Consider the following 21,367-nt stretch of genomic DNA (forward strand, 5'->3'; position numbering starts at 1 on the left):
GTTTCCTTTTGTTCTTTTTTTCTCATGGGAAGAGACCAACCTCCTTCCAGGGAGTTAAGAGAAACAGGTCCCTCCTCAGTCTGCTTTCCTCCAGATTGAACAAACCCCATTCCCTCAGGTGCTCCTCACAAGATTTGCTCTTCAGACCCCTGCACTTAATAAAACACAACTCTAAATGCATTTTTCCCATACCCCTGCTGTAGTGATCTCCTCCAAACACCATCACACAAGGCACAAAAGATGCCTCAGGGTTTCAGAAACCTGTACTTGGTTGAATTGGATCTACTAATTCCTTTTCCTCCTCATTTAAGTCTGCACAGGACACTGGAGTGAGGTCTGCATCCTGCCTCTGCTGCTGAGGGCACATTCCCTTCATGAGGAGGACAGACAGATCTCTGCCATGACCTGTGTGGTTTGAATCACTGCTGTCTGGAGCACTGACTTGCTATTTTTGGAGTGGCTGCAGAACACAGAGCCCCAGCAGGAGCTGGGATCTGGTTAGCTTACACATAGCTCAAAGCACTGCAGAGCCTCACTGCTGGCCATGCCCCAAACATTCCCTTTAACAAATGACACACCAATCACACCACCAATAAAAGGAACCCTTCAAGTCAACCAGACATTTATTAGCATCTATGTAGATGGAGAGGCTGTTCCAGTACACGAGCAACGAGGTCACACATGGGTGATGGAATCATTTTGTTTTCAAGCAGAGCAGGTTCCACTGAGTTGCTTCACTTCTTCCATTCGTTCTTCTCGTAATCCCACTTGGAAGAGATGCCTTCCACGGGATTCATCCTCATGTCCAGCATCCTCTTTGTCTGTGCTGCCACCCATTCATCGGAGAAGGTGTGCGGGATTGGGCCGTACACTGCAATGAACAGAGGTGGAGTTACCTCAGGGTACAGAGTCAGCAAGCTGGGAGCTTCTTCTCCTCCCCCAAGGCTATCAGTGCTGATCACACACCATCATCTCTTCAAACCCACTCTCCTCCAGCTAGGTTCAGAAACATTCGGTTCAGACCCAAGTGATTCTCCAGCTGTTTCATCCACTGCTAAAGGCTCATATCAAGACTTCAAACAGCCTTCTCCTGCATTCACCACACATAGGATGAAGGCTCAAGAAACAGCACAGCTCGTGGAACCGCCTGCTCTGCCTCATGGCAGCTGGAGGGCTCCCTTGAGGTAGGATCATTAGCTGGGAAGGCAGCCAAACATGGCAGAAACCCAAACATGTACTGCCAAGGTGGCAATAAGCTTTTGTGACAGCAAGCTTCACACTCTTGCCCCTCCCTCTCCTCCTCTCTGCATTTCCAAAGCTCACTCCATCACCTTCACCCTTCTGCGAGCCAGATCCCCAAATATTCATGCCATGCACCTGCCAATCTCTGTGCAAAGTTCCAACTCCAGAATTGAGTTTTCAGAGCCTAACCAAGAGCAGCCGCCCTGAAGTCCCCAGAACAGCTATTTGAAGCACTGTTTTACCCCACCCCGGGGCTGTTTATGGGCAATTCTATGATTTTCCATCCAGTACCAACTAATCTGGCTGTTAATTGAAGAGCTGACTCACTGAAATGTTTCTGCCAGATGAGGATGAGGCCGGTTAACCCAAGGAAGAAGAGCACCCCTCCGAGGACGGTCTTCCACTCGTTTGTTCCTTTGTTCATTTCTGCGTAGGTCTCGTTAAATTTGATGCGATACACTGCAGGAAAAAACCCCACCAACAAATCCATCAAATCCTTCCTTTTCATTCTCCTGTCACCTGCAGGCAACATGCTGCTCTCCAGAGCCCAAAGCTGACCAAAAAAGTCTGGTACAAGGAGGAACAGCGCTGTCTTTCCTTCCCTCCAGTTCCCAGTGTGCTTACTGAGTGCAAAGATTCCATGCACAAATAATTTCCAAGGGACCACTGGATCTCAAAAGACCTCCCCCAGTTTTGCCACTAAAGCCACTAAGTAAAATCTTGAAGTTTAGAGCAGCAGTAGGTTTGGAGAGTGACTGTGAATGTTTGAGCAGCTGCTCAAAGAGTCTGACAGCTTCTCACTGTACCACAGTGCTGGTCGCAAGAAAGGTCATCACTTGCAAACCACGATTGTACGTGGTGTGGATTTATTTGCAGCTCAGGCACTTGCTCAGCACTTCACCTGAAGTTTGCTGACATTAAGGGTAGTGGTCATCAGCATTCAGGTACACAGGGCTCCTTTCACTCAGCTGGACTAAGTAATTGCACAATCATTGCTCTGCTCCTGCTGGCCACACTACTGATGATACAAGAAGGCCAACAGCACCATGCCTGTACCAGCACTAGTGCCACCAACAGGATCAGGACAGGGATTATCCCCCTGTACTCACAACTGGTGAAGCCACACCTTGAGTACTGGGTTCAGTTTTGGGGCCCTCAGTACAAGACAGAGATTGAGGTGCTGGACCATGCCCAGAGAAGGGCAGCAAAGCTGGTGAAGGCTCTAGAGTACAAGTTCTGTGAGGAGCAGCTGAGGTAACTGGGGTTGCTCAGCCTGGAGAAAAGCAGGCTGAGAGGAAGCCTTCTGGCTCTCTACAACTCCTTGAAAGGAGGATGGAGGGTAAATATCTTCTCCCAAGTAATATGACAAGAGTTAAGTGTCTCAAGTTGTACAAAGGTAGGTTTAGCTTGGACATGGGAAACAGTTTCTTCCCCAAAAGGGCTGTCAAGCCCTGAACCAGGCTGCCCAGGTCATAGTGGAGTCTCCATTCCTGGAGGCATTGAAAAGCCATGAAGATGTGGTGCTGAAGGAAAAGGCTTTGTGGTGACCTGGCAGTACCGTGTTAACAGTTGGACCTAATGACTTTAGAGACCATTTGTTCCAACCAAAACAATTTTATGATTCTACAAAACCAGTTCTATTCTATGATTGTTACAGTAAGTTCTTTTTTTGGCCTGTTGACAGCAGATGGGCACCAATAAAGAAATAAAATCATTTATTTTCTGAAAGGAATTGCTGAACTTGGCCTCAGGCACCTAGCAGACACCACAGCAGGTGTTTTAAACTTCTGGGAACAGCACTAACAATTCCAGGAGCACAAACCACTGATCTCCACATTGTACATACAAACTGCTCCATCACAACTGTTCCTTCAAGGCTCATCAGCCATTTGGAAGAACAGGGTTCAGCAGCTGTCCCAGCAGGCACTGTCTGTGGTGGATTTTCTACTCCAAATTGTCACTAAGGAAAACACAACATCTCTGATTGCATTGTTGCCAGGCGTGAGGCTGCCTTAAGCCCCCCATACCTACATTCAACTTTCTCATCGACGGATAGAGCAGTCCAAGATGCCTTTTCCTTCTCCTTCAGCGCCTTCTGCTGAGCAGAGAGGTCCTTCACAAAGGCCACTTCAGGCAGGGGAAGATCACGACGGTCAACATAGGCTGGAAGGCTGAAATCCTCTGCTTTGACAACACCAGCTGCACGTGGAAACAGCAGAGACACCCAGTCAGGCACACACATCACTTACTGATCACAACACAAAAAATCCTCAGTCCAAACAGCAATGGCAGCTAAAGAATCCAGGAAGGAAAAAAAGATGAACCACTTATCAGGGAAGGAAAAGAAACAAAGAGAGCTGTTCAAGTGGGTTCTAAGTTAAAAGCAAGAGAACAAAGTAGAAGTAGGCTCTACATAAAAAGTAATATCCAAAATTACTTTATAATAAACATTTCAGTCATCTCATCACATTTCTAACCTCCCCTACCAAACATCCAGAAATCCTCTACACTTTTTCCATCCCAGGTTTTTCCTGGCCTTCAAATCCATCCACTGTCAGCCTCTGCACCTCGGCAATGCCATCTGCTGGCACAGCCTGCTCAGATCCCCTGCCACCAGGCAGAGCTCCAGCCTTGCCAGCTTACCCAAACCCTCAGCAGCAGCTCTGAAGTGTTTATTTTACTGTCCTTACTATATAGAGTTGCCACCTACCATGTCCATGTGCTCTCAGGCAGATGGAGGTGGAAAGGGCTCTCTTCCCGACGAGGCTGAATGCTCTTGAAGCCAACATCCTGTGAGTCCAAAAGTAGGTAAGTCAGTATCAGGTGCAGACATGGAACGCATACAGGTGAAGTAACACCATTTGCTACTTGTCCATAAAGAGACAGGCCAGCCTGGAGGCTTCCAGCTCCTTCTCCCAAGGCTGGCTCATCACACCAAACTGCTCCATGCTCTTCTACTGCAGGAATTTGGATGAATCTTCCCCCATCCTCCTTTTCTTTTTCACAGCCCAAATGCATTCCCGTTTCCAAGTCCGCCTTCCAGAACGCTTTCACTTAGCCACAAACCGTTACTGGGTGCAAGCCAGGAGCCTCAGGCAAGTCTAAATGCACCTCACATCCACTGCAGAACGCTCCAGCTGCAAATAATGCTGACACGTCTGAGGGTAGGGCAGACGCCCAGCTAACGGTTTCTCCCACAGCTGTGTTGTCACCTCCAGTCCACAATGCAGGCTTCTCGCACACCCCTGACCTCAGCTAACCCCTCCCAGGACCCCGCCGTCAGATGAAAGCCAAGCCCACGGCCCACGCCTGACCTTGGCGTGGACCACACGGCACAGAGACACACCCCACCACTCAGCGCCACCGAGCATCTCACGCCCAGCCGACAAGACGCGACAACGGCGATAGGACACCGCACTGCAGCCCCTCTTCAAGGGGACGGGAAGGCCGCAGCGCTTCTCCGCATCTCCCCCGCACCCAAACCGGGCCGTGCTGGCCTCCCGCCGTCCCCCGGAGCGGATAGCCGTGATGAGTGGGACGCGCTCAACCACCACCAGTCATCGGACGACCCCTTCACCCATCCCGCTGCCCCGCCACCCGCCGCGGCCCGACGACCTGGCGACCGTCCTCTACGCCGGGCTGCTACCGGAAGGCACCGCCGGCCGGAAGCGCAGTGCACGCCGGGAGGCGGCGGCCAGCGAGAGAGCGCGCGGCAGGGAAGGAGCGGCCCTCTGCCCGCAGGGGCCGACGGGATACGGGCGGGCTGTCCGGCGGCTTTTACGACAGCGCCGGCGCCGCGCTTGACGGCTTTTGGCGACGCTCGACGCCCTGAGGCGAAGCGGGCGGGCCGGGGCCGGGCGTGCGGGCAGAGGGCCGCTGTGTGCCGGGGCAGAATGAAGCTGACCACGCAGGCCTACTGCAAAATGGTGCTGCACGGTGCCAAGTACCCGCACTGCGCCGTGAACGGGCTGCTGGTGGCCGAGCGGCCGTCGGGAGCCCCGCGCCGTGACCAGGCCGGGCCCCCCTCGCTCTTCGTCGACTGCATTCCGCTCTTCCACGGTACCCTGGCCCTGGCGCCCATGCTGGAGGTGGCCCTCACCCTGGTAAGGCCCTAGGCCTAGGAGCGAGGTGATGACGTGCAGGGAGCTGGGGGAAGTCGACTCCTGGTTCTGGCAGAGCCTAGGGAGGGCGGCTGGGGCCAGGAAGGGTTGGTGCTGAAGGGACTGGGACTGCTGGATTGACGCTACCGGCACTGTGCTACCCGCAGCTAGATCTGTGGTGCGAGCGGAGTGGTTCTAGAGCAGAATCACGGGATGGTTTTGGTTCTAGAGCAGAATCACGGGGTGGGTTTGGTTCTAGAGCAGAATCACGGGGTGGTTTTGGTTTTAGAGCAGAATCACGGGGTGGTTTTGGTTTTAGAGCAGAATCACGGGGTGGTTTTGGTTCTAGAGCAGAATCACGGGGTGGTTTTGGTTCTAGAGCAGAATCACGGGGTTGTTTTGGTTCTAGAGCAGAATCACGGGATAGTTTTTGTTCTAGAGCAGAACCACGGGATGGGTTTGGTTTTAGAGCAGAATCACAGGATGATTTTGGTTGGAGGGGACCTTTAAAGTTCATGTGGTCCAACCCCAGCAGGGACGTCCACAACTAGAGCACGTTCAGAGCCCCATCCAGCCTCACCTGGAATGGTTCCAGGGATAGGGCATCTGCCACCTCTCTGGGCAACCTCGGCCAGTGTCTCACTACACCCTGCCGCCCCCTAAGTCCACCTGTACCACTTTCTGCTGAGGAAGCAGCAGAAAGTTACAGAGCCTGGTAGTTTTGTCTAATTTCTTTTTCAGTGCAGAGAAACTATTTATATCAGTGTCATTATCGCTGAATAACTCCCAGAGGGAATGTCCTTATTCTGCAGCAGGAAACACTTTCCCCAGCTTACCTCTAAGGCACTTCAAAGCCATATCAGCTAATTGGAAAAGGGCTTGTCTCCAAGTGAGAGTGTATAGATGCATATAAGCATGCATTTCTTAATTCATTTTGGTGCACTTTCCCCATTTGTGGAAGCCATTAGACTAAACAGGGGAAAAAATTTGATGTCTCTTCCTACTGCAACTCTGGCTTGGGTTTGAAATCTCAGTTGGTGTATTGTGAGCTCACATTTGGTTCATTAACCAGGGGATAGCTAGAGGCAGGCAAGCATTCTCTATTATCTACTACCTCATTCCAGTGCTGTAAGTCATCGTGAGATAGTCCATTTCCCCTCCTGTCATCACACAGAGTAGGAGAATGATGCTAGGACCATAGAGGTGGTGTTTTCTAGACTCAACCCCCTGGTTATCTGTTCTGCTTGGTGTTGCAGAGAGTCTCTTTGTCAAAACCAGGGATGGAGAGAGCGAAACATGGTTAGATTTTATTGTTATAGGAAGCCAAGGTGGGCTGCAGCAGATCTGGGGGCAGAGAAGTGTTTTGGGACCTTTAGTGTAGGTGTAACCACTACTAAAGGGAGATCTAGGTGTGATTTGAGCTCCAGGTTTTCTATCCATTTAAAGACTTGTCATATTAGCAGGAGAAATTCCATCCCTTTTCAATATCTGCAAGCATAACTAATTTCTGGTTCTTCCAGACTTCTTGTCCTAAATGTTCCATTTAATTTTGACTCAGAAAATATTTATTTGTAAATAAATCCCTTTTTTTGTCCAGGTAATATGACACCATTGGAGTGTTGAGATCTTTCTGAAGGCCAAGTATGATGAAATGCAGCCAGAGGCACAGGAGCAGGGTCTGAGCCTGAGCCCTGCCTGATTAGGTTTTCCATACTCCCATGAAGCACAGAAAAATGTGTCAGGGTGAAATATTTTTACACCAGTCTAAGAGTGTAGGAGGAACACAAAGATGTGTGCTGATAGTACAATAATTTTCTGCTTAGGGTTTTCCTCGTGTTACTGCTTGGAAAAATGTACTAATACAGTTTGGAATTGCTACCTAGCGTGGGCAGGGCTTGATTTTTAACTTTTGTAAATGGCAACAGTTAGGTTTTCCTCTGGGAATGGGTAAATGAATATTGTAGTGAAGCATAAAATAACAATTATGTATATTATATATTGTCAAAGGTTAGAGCTGGGCTGGCCACTGAAAAATTGGCAGAGGCTCTTTGTGAACCCCTCTCCTTATCCAAAAGGAACAGAAAAGAAACTAAACCAGCTTTAATATAAAGGAGAACAATGAGATTAAATAGATATAAATCAATAATGAGCACAACTCCTGATGACAATGCTGTCACTGTCACCACTGTTGCTGTGGCAGACATTCCAGACTGGAAGCAAATTCAGGAGCTGTGTTCTGGAGCTGGATTCAGGAACTCACAGATCATGATCAAAGACAGAATGAACAGAGTCCTCCATGGGCAGGAGCCACTGAAAAAGAGGTTTGAACATGGTGATCCCTTAGCTTTACCCTGAAGATGCTGTCCATAGGATGGAATCTCTTGATGCCTGACATTCAGGCTCACCTGTCCAATCTGCTCCTCTCTGCAATTGCCAGCTCTGACTTACTGTGTCCCAGCGTGGGGCACAGGATTTAGCAGTGACTTTGGTTTGCACAGGAGTAAGTCTAAGGCAGAGTCTTTCTGCTGCCCAGCCCTCAGCAGTAACTACTCACCATCATTCTCACTGAATCCTGTTCCCATCTACTGCTGAGTCCAGTCTGGGACCTCCCCAGTGCCTGCCCCCAGCACCAGTGGTGACAGTGATGTCAGTGCCATCAGGAGCTGGGCTTGATATTAGTTTGTGTCTGTTTCTATCTATTTAATTTCATTTTTCTTACTTCCATCGCAGCTGTGTTAGTTTCTTTCCCAATATGTCAGTCTCTCTCCATTATTCCTCTTCTGTTCCCATCAGGAAGGCAGAGGGATTAACAGAGAGTCTCTGTCACTTTTATTGGCTGGTCCAGCCCTGACCCTTGGCAGCCAGGTACAAGCAACTAGCAAAACCAGATTTTATTAATCACACAGAAGTGCCTGAAGGTTTATAGCTCTGGAGGAGAGAGCAGAAGCATGTGTTTGATTTACACTTTGGCCTGCACGTTTGAAATCCCTTTCAAAACCAGAGTCATTAAAGAAAAAGTGAATTTTGTTCCACGTGGAGCTTTTTGTACCTTTTTGCATTTCTCAGCTGGTTCACTGTGGTTTTGCAGCCACATCTCAGCTCAAAACACCCAAGTGTCACTTCCCTCTGATCCACATTGCCAGGTCCCGACTGCTTGGGGCAGCAGGTCACAGCCTGTCCCTTCCCAGGGCTCTGCCAACTCACTTTGGGGGTCAGAGTGAATCAGAAAACTGGCCACTCCTGATTTTTCAGGGAGACATGCACATGTGGGAATGAGAGACAACTTATCCCCCGTTGGCTTGTGCTTGTCAGGGCTGAACAGGACTCAAAATGTCAGGGGCTGATTGATGCTAAGGCTGCCTTTGGTGACAGCACCAGAGGGGTTTGAAAGTGCAAGCAGAAATAGCTTTATCTGCCCAAAATAATTTTGCCCCTTTTTTTCCTCTGTATTTTCTAATATGTCAGCAGTGTTTAGTTACCACTTGAAGAACAGAAAACTTAAAAATCATCTTCTCTTTTTTTCTTTTACAGTCATTTTCAGTATGCAACAAAAATGGATTTAGAACTAAGGTTTTTAATGTTTAAATTGATGGAGGGTTTTGGGTTGTTAAATTAATTTTAGTGTCTGGCATTCTGGCTTTAATGCCAAGCTTTCAAACCACCATCAATTAAAACCTGAGTCCTAAGCCCTCCAAATGGGTTTGTAATTGAAGCAGCAGTTGGCCCTCAGCTAGAGCAGGACTACACAGCTTTGGGTTTTATCAGGTAAATCCATGTCATCCCTTGTGGATGAGGGATTATTCACATCACTTGCTTGGTTTAGTTGTTTATGCAGCCTAATTATAGGTAAAATTGAGACAAATTTGATGGGCAGGATGTGATAGGTCAGCATCAGGTATATTTTTGGACTCCTATTTTGCTGTAGCTGTTCAGGTATTTATTTTTTTTAATGCTTGCTCTCCAGGGACTGCAAAGGCAAATTCAAGCTGCTTCCTCCACATTTGCCTTTCAGGGCTCTGTATTATGCTGACTTGATCTCCTCAGCTCTAAGGAGAAACATCATATTTATCTGTAATTTCAAAGCAAGGCAGACCTCAGCAGGAGGAAATCAGCGTAAAGCTGAGAGACAACAGCAGTGTGTGTGTGTGTGCTGAAACTACACTTAAAACCCCATCAAAACAACAAAACTACATCAACTTTGGTGCTTGTGTCACTCAAAAGTTGTGTCAGTTGTATGCCAAAAAATGCAAATGCTTTCCAAGTGGGTAGTAAATAATGAGCTACCTGGACTGACCGTGACCATAACAAAGGAGAGAATTCATGCCAGCAGATCTTTGACCGAGGTCTGATCTTGTGTCTGACATAGAGAAGTGTTTAGTTTTGATTGAAAGAATGGAGAATCCACCCACATGGTTTGAAAAGCTGCTTCAGGGGTTGCTTACCTTTGGAGATCTCAAAGAATAAACAGTTTTATCACAAAAGCCTTTTTCTAACAGACCTGGTTGTAAAGATGATCAATAAATGAGATGAGCTTCTTCAGCCTCACATTTACCTTTCTTTTTGAGTTTATTTGCTAATTGAGGTTAAAAATGTTTAAGCTGGAAATCTTACATGAGAAATAAAACCAAACAGCTCCTCTTGAAATGACAGTGCAGTCACACTCCATGTCAAGGATTAGGACTGGGCTGGTCACTAAACAAGTGACAGATGCTGTCTGTGAACCTCTCTGCCTTTAGAGTGGGAGGAAGAAGGGGGAGAGACTTATGTATCTGGAAAGAAACTAACCCAACTGCAATGGAAATAAGAACAATTAAATAGATACAAACAGACACAAACCAATATTAAACCCAACTCCTGATGACAATGCTGTCACTGTCACCACTGATGCTGGAGGCAGGCACTAGGGAGGTCCAGACTGGACTCAGCAGCAGATGGGAAGCAAATTCAGGAGCTGTTTTTTGGAACTGGATTCAAGAACACACACAGATCAGGATCAAAGACAGAATGAACAGAGTCCTCCTTGGACACTGGCCATTGAAAAAGAGGCTTGACCCTCATGATCCCTCAGCTTTCTCCTGAAGATGCCATCCATGGTCAGTTTAGGGTCACCCATCCTGTCCACTCCTCCCTGTAGTTACCATCTCTGACTTAACTACACCCCAGTGTGGGACACAAGATGTCGCAGCAACCTCGGTCTGCACAGGAGCAAGTCTAAACAAGAACCTTTCTGCTGCCCAGCCCTTGGCAGTAACTCTCCTCATCAGCACTCTCACTGCTAGAAGCAGTCACTCTCTGTGCAAGCATGCCCTGAACTTCAGAAAGTGCTGTCACTCAGAAGAGCCTGAGCTGAGAAGTCAAATCACTGACCAGGAAAATCCACATGGTGAATGTTTTGTAGCCTCTTGGTCAAATGAACACCAAAAGAAATAGCCACAAAGGGTCATAGGAAGGATCTCGCCTCCTACTAGGCAGCACTGTTGATGCTCTTTACTAGTCCTGTCCTACTCCTGATGAAGCAGGGCCATGAAAATGATCAGGGGTCTGGAGCACCTCTGCTACAAGGACAGGCTGAGGGTGCTGGGGTTGTTCAGCCCAGAAAAGAAGGCTCCAGAGAGACGTAATCATCACCTTCCAGTATCTCAAGGGGCCTGCAGGAAAGCTGGAGAGGTGCTCTTTACAAAGGCCTCCAGTGATAGAACAAGGGGCAATGGCTTGAAATTAGAGAAGAGCGGATTTAGATTGGGTGTTAGGAACAAGTTCTTTACAATGAGGGTGGTTGAGCACTGGAACAGGTTTCACAGCAAGGTGGTTGAGGCTGCATCCCTGGAGGTATTCAAGGTGAGGCTCAACAGGGCTCTGGGCAACCTGATCTAGTTGATGAGGTCCCTGCTCACTGCAGGGGAGTTGGCCTAGATGACCTTTAGAGATCCCTTTCAACACGAGTGATTGTATGATTTAAGCCAGGCTTTGACTGAGGGTGCTTCATGCTCTTCTGCTGTTTGGAGAATGATGTAAAACATTAACCCAGTGTTAAATTAGCCAAGATGTGTATGTGAGTGTGAACATAAACATCTACAAATGCATTTCTATCTGAAAAAGCAATTAGCAAAGATACCATCCTGCTCCAACCACCCTTTTATTTGCAGAGGCCTCTTCTCCCAGGCAACCAGCAATAGAACAAGGGGACACAGTTTCAAGTTGTGCTGGGGAAAGTATAGGCTGGGTGTTAGGAGGAAGTTCTTCACAGAGAGAGTGATTGGCATTGGAATGGGCTGCCCAGGGAGGTGGTGGAGGCACCATCCCTGGAGGTCCTCAAGAAAAGCCTGGATGAGGCACTTAATGCCATGGTCTAGTTGACTGGCTAGGGCTGGGTGCTAGGTTGGACTGGATGATCTTGGAGGTCTCTTCCAGCCTGGTTGATTCTATGATTCTATAAGATTTCCTTAAATCTGGGAGGGTTTTTTTTTTCTCTTTGCTTTGTTGGGTTTGGGGTTTGTTTGATTGATTTTTTTTCCTCTGGATTTCATTGTTCTAATTCCTTTTCCAGATTGATTCCTGGTGCAAAGAGAATAGCTATGTGATAGCTGGATATTACCAGGCGAACGAACGCCTGAAGGACGCCAGGTGTGTCGGTGCAGTACTTCCTTCTGTTTGCTCTTTTCCCCTCGTCCTTTGGACCCTGCCAACTTTGACAACTGTCATCTGCTGTCTCATTGTCTTGGTGGTACTGGTGGATGTGGCCTTTGTTCAGGTGCAGAAACCCCTTCCTCCCCCCACCCCAACCTTACTGTAATCTCCTCCTTTTCAGTAGGGGAGCATGAAAGGGCGGGTTTTGAACGGCTGCCAACCGGTTTAATTGCAGTTGTTAGGGGAAGTAGCCAAAACTCACTGGTGCATTTGCTCATGTAGTTGCTTATCCTGTAAACTCCAATGGGTCTGAGTGGATTTGGGAAAGTCTCCTGAAAGGAGGTTGTGGAGAGGTGGGTGTTGGTCTCTTCTCACAAGTCACAACCGATGGGACAAGAGGGAATGGCATCAAGTGATGCCAGGGGAGCTTTACGTTAGACATTAGGAAAAGTTTCTATACCAAAAAGGTTATCAAAACCCTGCACAGGCTGCCCAGAGAAGTGATTGAATCACCATCCCTGGAGGTCTTTAAAAGCCATCTAGATGTGGTGTTCAGGGATATGGCATAGTAGAGGCTCTGATAGAGTTACATAATGGTTAGACTTGCTGATCAGCCTGGAGAAGAGAAGACTCCAGGGAGACATAATAGCAGCCTTCCAGTACCTGAAGGAGGCCTACAAGAAGGCTGGAGAGGGACTGTTTACAAAGGCCTGCAGTGATAGGAAGAGGGGCAATGCTTTAGAATTAAAGAGTAGATTTAGGATGGATATTAGGAGGAAGACTGGAACAGGTGAACAGGTTGCCCAGGGAGATAGTTGAGGCCCTATCTTTGGAGATACTCAAGGTCAGGCTTGACAGGACTCTGGGCAGCCTGATCTAATGGAGGATGTCCCTGCTTACTGCAGGGGTATTGGGCGAGGTGATCTTTGGAGGTCCCTTCCAACCCAAACTATTCTATGATTCTGTGATCTTAAGTCTTTTCCAGATGTAGTGATTCTGTGATTTCAGAAATTACCTAATTCTTCCTGAAGTACTTAATTCTCTCTGAGCTGTATTGAAACGTTTTCTTAGGTGGCAAAGGGGCACTCTTGAAATGGAAGATGATATCAGTGAAGCAGAGATATCACTTTTCATTTATTCCCCCCAGGATTAGTCTCTTTTTTTTCTCTCTCTCTCTCTGCTATCTGACTCAAATTACTTAATAAGCTATATAAGGGCCTTCCAGTGAAGCCACAATGCAGTATTTTAGATCACAGAATAATTAAGGTTGGAAAAGACCTCCGAGGGCATTGGGTCCCAACTGTTAACCTAATACTGCCAGTTCACTACTAAACCACTTCTCTCAGTGCTACATCTACATTTTTTTGAACACTTCCAGCTGTGGTAATTCCACTACTTCCCTGGATAGCCTGTTCCAGGGCTTGGCAACCCTCAAGGAGAAGAAGTTGTTCCTCGTGTCCGACCTAAACCTCTCCTGGTGCAACTTGACACTATTACCTCTTGTTGTATTGCTGGTTCCTTGGGAAAGAGACCAACCTCCACCTGAGCTCCTTTCAGGAAGCTGTACAAGCCATAAGCTTTCCCCTCAGCCTCTTTTTCTCCAGGATGAGCAACCTCAGATGCCTCAGCAGCTCCTTATGAGACTTGTTCTCCAGACCCTTCGCCAGCTGTTTTGTTCTTCATTGGAACCACTCCAGCACCTCAGTGTCCTTCTTGGAGTGAGGGGCCCAAAACTGAACCAAATATTCAAGATGCAGCCTCCCCAGTGCCCAGTATGGGGCAACAATCCTTGCCCTGCTCCTGCTTGCCACACTATTGCTGGTCCAAGTGAGCATGCTGTTGGTCTTCTTGGCCTTCTGGGCACAGGCTGACTCATCTTCAGCCACTGTCAACTAACATACCCAGGTTCTTTTCTGCCTGGAAGTTTCCAGCCACTCTTCTGCCATCATGTAGCACTCATGGGGTGTTGTGACCCAAGTGCAAGACCCCACACTTGGCCCAGTTGAACCTCATTCCATTGGCCTTGGCCTGTGCATCCAGCCTATCCAGATCCCTCTGTAGGGCCAAGCAGATCAATACCTCCACCTGATCTAGTGCTATCAGAGGGCAGTCTCTATCTCCTCATCCAGATCACTGATATTAAAGAGAACTGCCCCCAGTACTGAGCCTTCAGGAACACTGCTTGTGACTGGCCAGCAGCTGGGTTGGACATTGTTCACTGTAACTCTCTGAGCTTCCCCCACAATCTGTTGGACAAATCCAGTATCAGGATTAGTGGGAGTACATCATACTTGCATTTAAAGTAAAATGAACAGGTTAAGGTGTTACTGCTTGAAGTGTTCCAGTTATTTTGTCCCTGTACATCCTTCAGTCACAGTATGTTTTTTAAGTAACCCTTTTGACTCTGGATGAACCCAAGAGGGATAAGGGATGTTATTTGTTCTTCCCTTACAAGGGAGATGAACATTTTTAAGGAGAAGATAATGTATGTTCTGTTTGCAGTCTGAAAGGATATCACAGACTTGTTTGGGTTGTTTTTAAGCCTCAGTTTCATGTCTGAAGATAGCTGGCACTGGGTAGAGATTATCACCTTTGCAACGTGGCAAAAAATGGTCTGATATCAATGGAGAAGCTGGGCAGTGAATGAGTTCAAATGTAAATGAGGGAGCAAACCCAGTTTCTCTTTCAAATGCCTGCTTGGGTGGATGTTGCTGCAGTCTTTGGTCTGGTGGAAGAGAGTAGGACTCCACAAAACTTTGATCCCACAAAGTCTGTGGCAAGCTTTTTGCTGCTCAAAAACCCAGTGCCTGAGCACAGCTAAGATCCAGATCACGTGCTGAAGTGAGGAGCTGGGGTTTTCTTGGCCACCTGACTTCAATGAAGTGTAGTATCAGCTCAATATGTGTCATTTTCATGTCTCTTTAGCATATTTCCTGCTGCTTTCAACTGAAGTGTCCTGGGTTGCTTTAACACCCTAACTTTTTCCTTCTGATGCAGTCCAAACCAGGTGGCAGAGAAGGTGGCCTCCAGAATTGCAGAGGGCTTTAACGATACAGCACTCATAATGGTAAATCAATTCATTTTCACCTCATCCTCTTTCTGTGCTCTTAATGTTATGAGTGTGCTGTTGGACTGGCCATTCTCTGCATCCTTTAATAGGGAAGTAAATTATTTTCTCCTTCCAAATACTCTGGGGAAGAGATGAAGTGACCTATAACCAGTGAAGCTCTTAGTCTGCAGACTAAGGATGTGGGTGCCTTCTCTGCTTGTGAGGCTTGAGTGAAGGCAGTGTGTTCTTGACCTCAGACCCCTTCTCTGACTTGGACTCGATGATCCTAGTGGTCTTTTCCAACCTGGCTGATTCTGTGAACTCTAGCCTTTTGTGAAGCAAAAGAATGCTTTGCCCCCTTGCTGCGATGGTGGCAGTTAAAACATGTAGAATCAGACTTATCTGGAGCTAGAGCAGTGGATGAGTTAGAACAAGGCACCCTGTCTGTTAAAACTGGCTGGGTTTTATTTCATCTTTTTACTTGGGATCTCAAGGGGGAGACTGAGGTGGTATTTTCCTCTTGCACACCAGGTTGATAACACCAGGTTCACGATGGAGTGTGTAGAACCTGCCATTCACGTCTATGAGCTTCACGAGAACAAGTGGAGGTGCAAGGACCCACACATGTGAGTAAACTTCAGAGGTTGTGTGTTTGAGTAGTAAGAAAAAAACAGTTGGCCTGTTACAAGGGCAAGGCTCTGACTGTAGCTGAATGACTGTAAAGCTGTATCTAACAGTGCTTCTAAAGCTGGTTTTTGCTATAGTGAGAATAACAGCCAGTATCTTGGTGGTAGGACTGCCAAGACCATATTGCAGAGGGTGCAGCTTAAGTTCCAAAGTGGACAAGATGGTGGAGGTTTTCTTTGTGATCACTACTGCTATTTGAGTGCCATAAAAAAATTACCTGAGAGCTGGAATGCCTCTGCTCTGAGGACAGGCTGAGAGAGTTGAGGGTGTTCAGCCTAGAGAAGAGAAGGCTTCAGGGAGAAGGGCGACAAAGCTGTTGAGGGGCCTGGAACACAAACCCTATGAGGAGAGGCTGAGGGAGCTGGGGTTGTTTAGCCTGGAGAAGAGGAGGCTCAGGGGTGACCTCATTGCTGTCTACAACTACCTGAAGGGACATTCTAGCCAGGTGGGGGTTAGCCTCTTCTCCCAAGCAACCAGCAACAGAACGAGGGGGGACAGTCTCAAGTTGTGCTGGGGGAAGTACAGGCTGGATGTTAGGAGGAAGCTGTTGGCAGAGAGAGTGATTGGCATTGGAATGGGCTGCCCAGGGAGGTGGTGGAGTCGCCGTGCCTGGGGGTCTTCAAGAAAAGCCTGGATGAGGCACTTAGTGCCATGGTCTAGTTGACTGGCTAGGGCTGGGTGCTAGATTGGACTGGATGATCTTGGAAGTCTCTTCCAACCTGGTTGATTCTATGATTCTTTGTGGCCTTTCAGTGCTTAAAGGGGCCAATCAGAAAGACAGGGGCCAACTTTTTAGCAGGACCTGTTGTGAAAGGACAAGGGAGGATGATTTAAAACTAAAAGAGGGAGATTTAGACTGGATAGAAGGGAGAACTGTTTTACACTGAGGGTGGTGAGACCCTGGCCTAGGTTGCCTAGAGAAGCGGTAAATGCCTCATACCCAGTACCATTGCAGGTCAGGCTGTTTGGAGCTCTGAGCAACCTGCTCATGTTGGAGATGTCCCCGTTGACTGCAGGGAGGTTTGGACTAGACCACCTTGAAAGGTTCCTTCCAAGCCAAAGCAGCCTGTGACTGTCTGGCTCTCTTCACTGCTGGTTGTTTTACCTCCTAGTGACTTCTGCGAGGACTGGCCGGAGGCGCAGAGGATCGCCGCGTCTCTCCTGGACAGCAAGTCCTACGAGACCCTGGTGGATTTTGATAACCACCTGGATGATATCAGGAACGACTGGACAAACCCAGAGATCAACAAAGCTGTCCTCCACTTGTGCTAGAGGCCCTCCCAGTGACTGACTGATTGATGGGCATCCCCACTCTGTACTGAAGAGAGGAAAAATGCTGTTTTGGAATGTAAATAGAATTACCATTCAGTACCTTGTGTGGGGACCTGACTGATTAAAAGGAGGAGCATGTCACACTGGGGAGTGATGTGTCCCCAAGCCATTAAATCTCTTTCTTTGCTGACATTCCTTGGAAGAGCTGCAAACTGTCGATCACAGCTGTCCTCATGGATGTCTGCCCAGTCGTAGGGAACGTTGCTGTTCCTTCAATGCCAGAACTACTTCTGCTCATCCCTACTGTCTGTATTACAAGTTTTTAACCAAGCTTTTTCTAACCTTCTCAGAGGTTACTTTTTAACCATCGATGGAAGTACCATGAAAAAAAAAATCTTGTCCTCAGCTGAGAAATGTTAAGGTCAAATACATAAAATATAAGGTGAACAGTTTGTTTTGGCCTGATTTGGAGATGTCATTCTGTCTGCACAGCTCTGGACTGGTACTCATGTACCATGCCCATGCATTACCTGTCCTGCAGTGGTTTAATGTACTCAGCACTGGTCAGGCCACACCTTGAGTGCTGTGTCCAGTTCTGGGTTACTCAATTCAAGAGAGATGTTGAGATACTGGAATGTGTCCAGAGAAGGGCAATGAAGCTGGGAAGAGGCCTGGAGCAGGAGAGGCTGAGGCAGCCTGGGGTTGTTTAGCCTGGAGGAGGCTCAGGGGTGACCTCATTGCTGTCTTCAGCTACCTGAAGGGAGGCTGTACCCAGGTGGGGTTGGTCTCTTCTCCCAGGCAACCAGCAACAGAACAAGGAGACACAGTCTCAAGTTGTGCCGGGGAAGGTCTAGGCTGGATGTTAGGAGGAAGTTGTTGGCAGAGAGAGTGATTGGCATTGGAATGGGCTGCCCAGGGAAGTGGTGGAGTCACTGTCCCTGGAGGTGTTCAAAAAAAGACTGGATGAGGCACTTAGTGCCATGGTCTGGTTGATTGGATAGGGCTGGGTGCTAGGTTGGGCTGGATGATCTTGAAGGTCTCTTCCAACCTGGTTGATTCTATGATTCTAATGTGACACAAAGGATGTGTTGGAGCCCTGTTCTCAAAGGCAATTCTTGCTCTCTGTGGGCACACAAACCAGTTACTGCTTGAAAATGCTGAAGTCAAGGTAAAAATAAATATTCACCTAATGATTTGGAAAAAGGAAGTTTGAATGACAGATCTAAACCAGCTTGAATCTACAAAAGAAAGAGTCAAATACCTTATTAATTTTATGCAGTCTTTTGGGGTTTATAAACCTGTCTTTATTTTCAGCTGGTTTGTGCACTTTCCATTTAAGTAGGTCTAAAATGTTTTCCTTCAAGTTGAAGGGAAACGATCTGAGTACATCAAATCAAGCAGCCTGGATATTGTCCAGCTCCCCTTCTGTCTTTGTAATTAATGTTTCCAAGAATAAGCATACTGGGCAGTGAAGCTCTATATCAGACTAGCACAGCTCTTTGTGAGGCTTGCTGCCTTACTCCTCATGGTTGTTAGTCAGTTAGCACTGCTTCAACCTGCTTCCTTTTCTTCCTCCCTCAAAACGTTTTTATGAGGAAGATCCAAATGATCTGCCTCTCTCACAAGTTCCTTCTTTTCCCTTAGCATCAAAACTTCTTAAGTCTACTTCTGCTTCTGTTTTAAATAAGCACAAGTTTCACTCGTGGTTCACAGTATCACCAAGGTTGGAAGAGACCTCATAGATCATCAAGTCCAACCCTTAACCACAGAGCTCAAGGCTAGACCGTGGCACCAAGTGCCACGTCCAATCCTGCCTTGAATAGCTCCAGGAACGGCGACTCCACCACCTCCCCGGGCAGCCCATTCCAGTAGCCAATGACTCTCTCAGTGAAGAACTTTCTCCTCACCTCCAGCCTAAATTTCCCCTGGTGTAGCTTGAGGCTGTGTCCTCTTGTTCTGGGGCTGGCCACCTGGGAGAAGAGAGCAACCTCCTCCCGGCTACAACCTCCCCTGGTTGTAGCAAGAGAAGGAGTGAGGCTAAAATCCCATTCCAGAACCAGGATGCCTCCAGTCGGTTCCGGCTGTGGGGTTTCCACAGAGCCAGGAGGTGAGAGGTCTGAGGTTCAGCTCCAAGGAGGAGATAAAGGTTTGAACCGAAGGGTCCGGTTTGTCTCTCTGTTATCCAAGGGAGACAACCCTGTTATGTTGGCATTTAGTCAATAGCCTTTCTTTAGCATGAGTCAGGCTTGCAGGAAAGGAAAACATTTTCACTTGTTGAATGAAAACATGGATATAGCTCACAAGCAGAGAGATAAACGTGTTCCAGAGGCCGTTTTACTGCAGATCCATGTCTGCATGAAGAGATACCCTGGAAACAGCAGTGCTCTGGCAACGTGTGCTCAGAGGAGGCTCTGCAAATGGCACACACCGCAGGAAGAAAGGGCTGCTGTCTGACTTTGTACCAGCACCTCAGGAAATCTAACCCGTTGTTCCAGAGGCAGATGTTATCTTAGCGAGTTGTGCGAGGTTGCCAGCCAAGGCTGCTGTGTAAGCTGGTTTGTCTCCTCAGCCACAGGAAATGTGGTTTTTATTCTTTGTAACGAGGTGTCATAATCAAGCTTTGATCCTGTGCATGCTAATAACAGCCTAATCTTGCAGTGCTCCCCTCTCACCCTTATAAAACAAAGCAGAATGTCTGTAACCTGATGGAAACTCCCTGTGACTAACCCTTGGAGCAGCTTTTAATGCTTTTGTCTTCCCCTCTTTCTACTTTCTGTTTTCTTTTCAATGAGGTCCTTTGAGCGCTGTGCCACCGGTAGAGAAGCCCAGACTGGCTTGAAGCAGTTTGGTGCTCAGATCTTATCTCACCTGTCCTGTTTGCGTTGAAGGCTGGACAGAAAGGCAGCAATTTCCTAAAGCCAGGCAGCCTGCAGCCACGCTGGCTCTTGTGGAAGAAAAGAGAAAGCTGCTGGGCTCAGAAAGGGCTGTGTTCCCCTTTCCTGCTGATGTGCCAGACTTACCTGCAGGAGCAAATGCTGCTTTCCTGCCCAGTCGGTTGGATTCATTGCAGGAATCTGAGGTAACACCTTTTAAAACTTCCAAGGGGAAGAAATCTTGGGGAAGGTATCAGTGTCTCTGTTTCTGGAGCCCTCAGCAATAACTAGGGAAGTGGCACCAGGAACAGGTGTCCTCCTCTTTTGTCTTGTTAGAAAGTAATGATACACAGGACTCATTCTATTTTGTTTTCCCTGTTCACCAAGAGGAGGAGATTTTCCCTGCCCAGACGCTTCACTCCTACCTCTACGTCAACCACAAGACCTCAAGCACTTGGAAATGCAAAATTATTCCCATGTGGGATTTTTTTTTTCCCTCAGCTATCAATCCTAATATTTCAAAGGAGTGATAAACAGACCCCACAAGTATTTGAAAACACCAGTGCAACGTGCTTGGGTTCCTGAGCAGGAGGACACACACATCTCTTTGCTGGGTCCCTTAATCCTCTGCTCACAAGAATGAAGGAAGAGCCTTGAGCATGTGTTGCTTCAAGCATCCATTCAGTTTGAAATTAAGGATCAGAATGACCTGAGAGCCAAAAAGCCACAGTTGTGTCCCCAGATATGCCACCAGCTGATGGCCCTGGGCAGCCCTTGGTCAAAAACTGATCCAGCTTGAGAAATACAGAAAGGAGCAGAGAGTTTGGGGAGCACATGGCTGTTATTTTCACCAAGAAATAACACTGCCTTAAAATTGCTCAGAGAATCACTAGCTGGTGGGGGCTAGACTCATGCTGGGAATGATCCCTGCTCTCCCTGGCTTGTATGGCATTGTGAGTGGGTGGTAAATGGGTGGCAAGAGTCAAGGGATGTCTTTGATCAGACACACAAGTGAGATACCTGTTCCTGGGGAAGGCACATGGCTGTATTCCTTCTCAGCTCGTTGCTCTCTGTGGATTTGAGTGCTCTGGGGCTTTTTTAATCATTCAGCAGGCTGCTGCTGGAGTCTTTCCCCCCTTCCCCCCTCCCATCTGCCAACTGAGCTGCTTGTGGAACGTTCCCTAGCCCGTGTCAGCCTGCAAACGAGCAAAGACCCGCAGTGTAACCTGCTTCATCTCATTAGAGCTGACGTGGGTGTGGGAAGCAGCTGAGCAGTTCAGCTGGAAGGAAGGAGATGCAGCCTTTTCACCTTGGCACAGCTGGAACTGGGGACAGACAGATGTGTAGAGAGATGCACCAGGAGAGGTGTCCTCCTTGCCCCCAAGAATTCCTTACCTAAGCGGCAGAGCTGTACACCGCAGAGAGGTGACAGTGACAGATGCAGGAATCAAAGCCAGGTCTCTCTGCCTCCCTGGCTTGAGGCCTAATCGCTGCACTCTGCTGCTCTCTGGGAGGCG

The 21,367-nt window shown here is 47.9% G+C and overlaps 2 protein-coding genes across 2 annotated transcripts; one reads left to right on the top strand and one right to left on the bottom strand.

Annotated features, from left to right (window-relative positions):
* Positions 1-593: 593 nt before the first annotated feature.
* On the bottom strand, positions 594-4,987 carry LOC135184377 (cytochrome c oxidase subunit 4 isoform 1, mitochondrial). Its single transcript, XM_064160063.1, has 5 exons — positions 4,858-4,987; positions 3,953-4,032; positions 3,274-3,441; positions 1,570-1,701; positions 594-871 (listed from the first exon to the last, which is right to left on the bottom strand). The coding sequence occupies exons 2-5, from the start codon at positions 4,029-4,031 to the stop codon at positions 735-737; spliced, it is 516 nt and encodes a 171-aa protein (XP_064016133.1). The 5' UTR covers position 4,032; positions 4,858-4,987; the 3' UTR covers positions 594-734.
* A 113-nt stretch (positions 4,988-5,100) lies between these two features.
* On the top strand, positions 5,101-17,424 carry EMC8 (ER membrane protein complex subunit 8). The gene is made up of 5 exons (XM_064160060.1): positions 5,101-5,345; positions 11,890-11,966; positions 14,967-15,036; positions 15,550-15,644; positions 16,818-17,424. The coding sequence occupies exons 1-5, from the start codon at positions 5,136-5,138 to the stop codon at positions 16,975-16,977; spliced, it is 612 nt and encodes a 203-aa protein (XP_064016130.1). The 5' UTR covers positions 5,101-5,135; the 3' UTR covers positions 16,978-17,424.
* The last annotated feature ends 3,943 nt before the right edge of the window (positions 17,425-21,367 follow it).

Source organism: Pogoniulus pusillus, chromosome 20, assembly GCF_015220805.1.
Source record: "Pogoniulus pusillus isolate bPogPus1 chromosome 20, bPogPus1.pri, whole genome shotgun sequence".
NCBI classification, from domain to species: Eukaryota; Metazoa; Chordata; class Aves; order Piciformes; family Lybiidae; genus Pogoniulus; species Pogoniulus pusillus.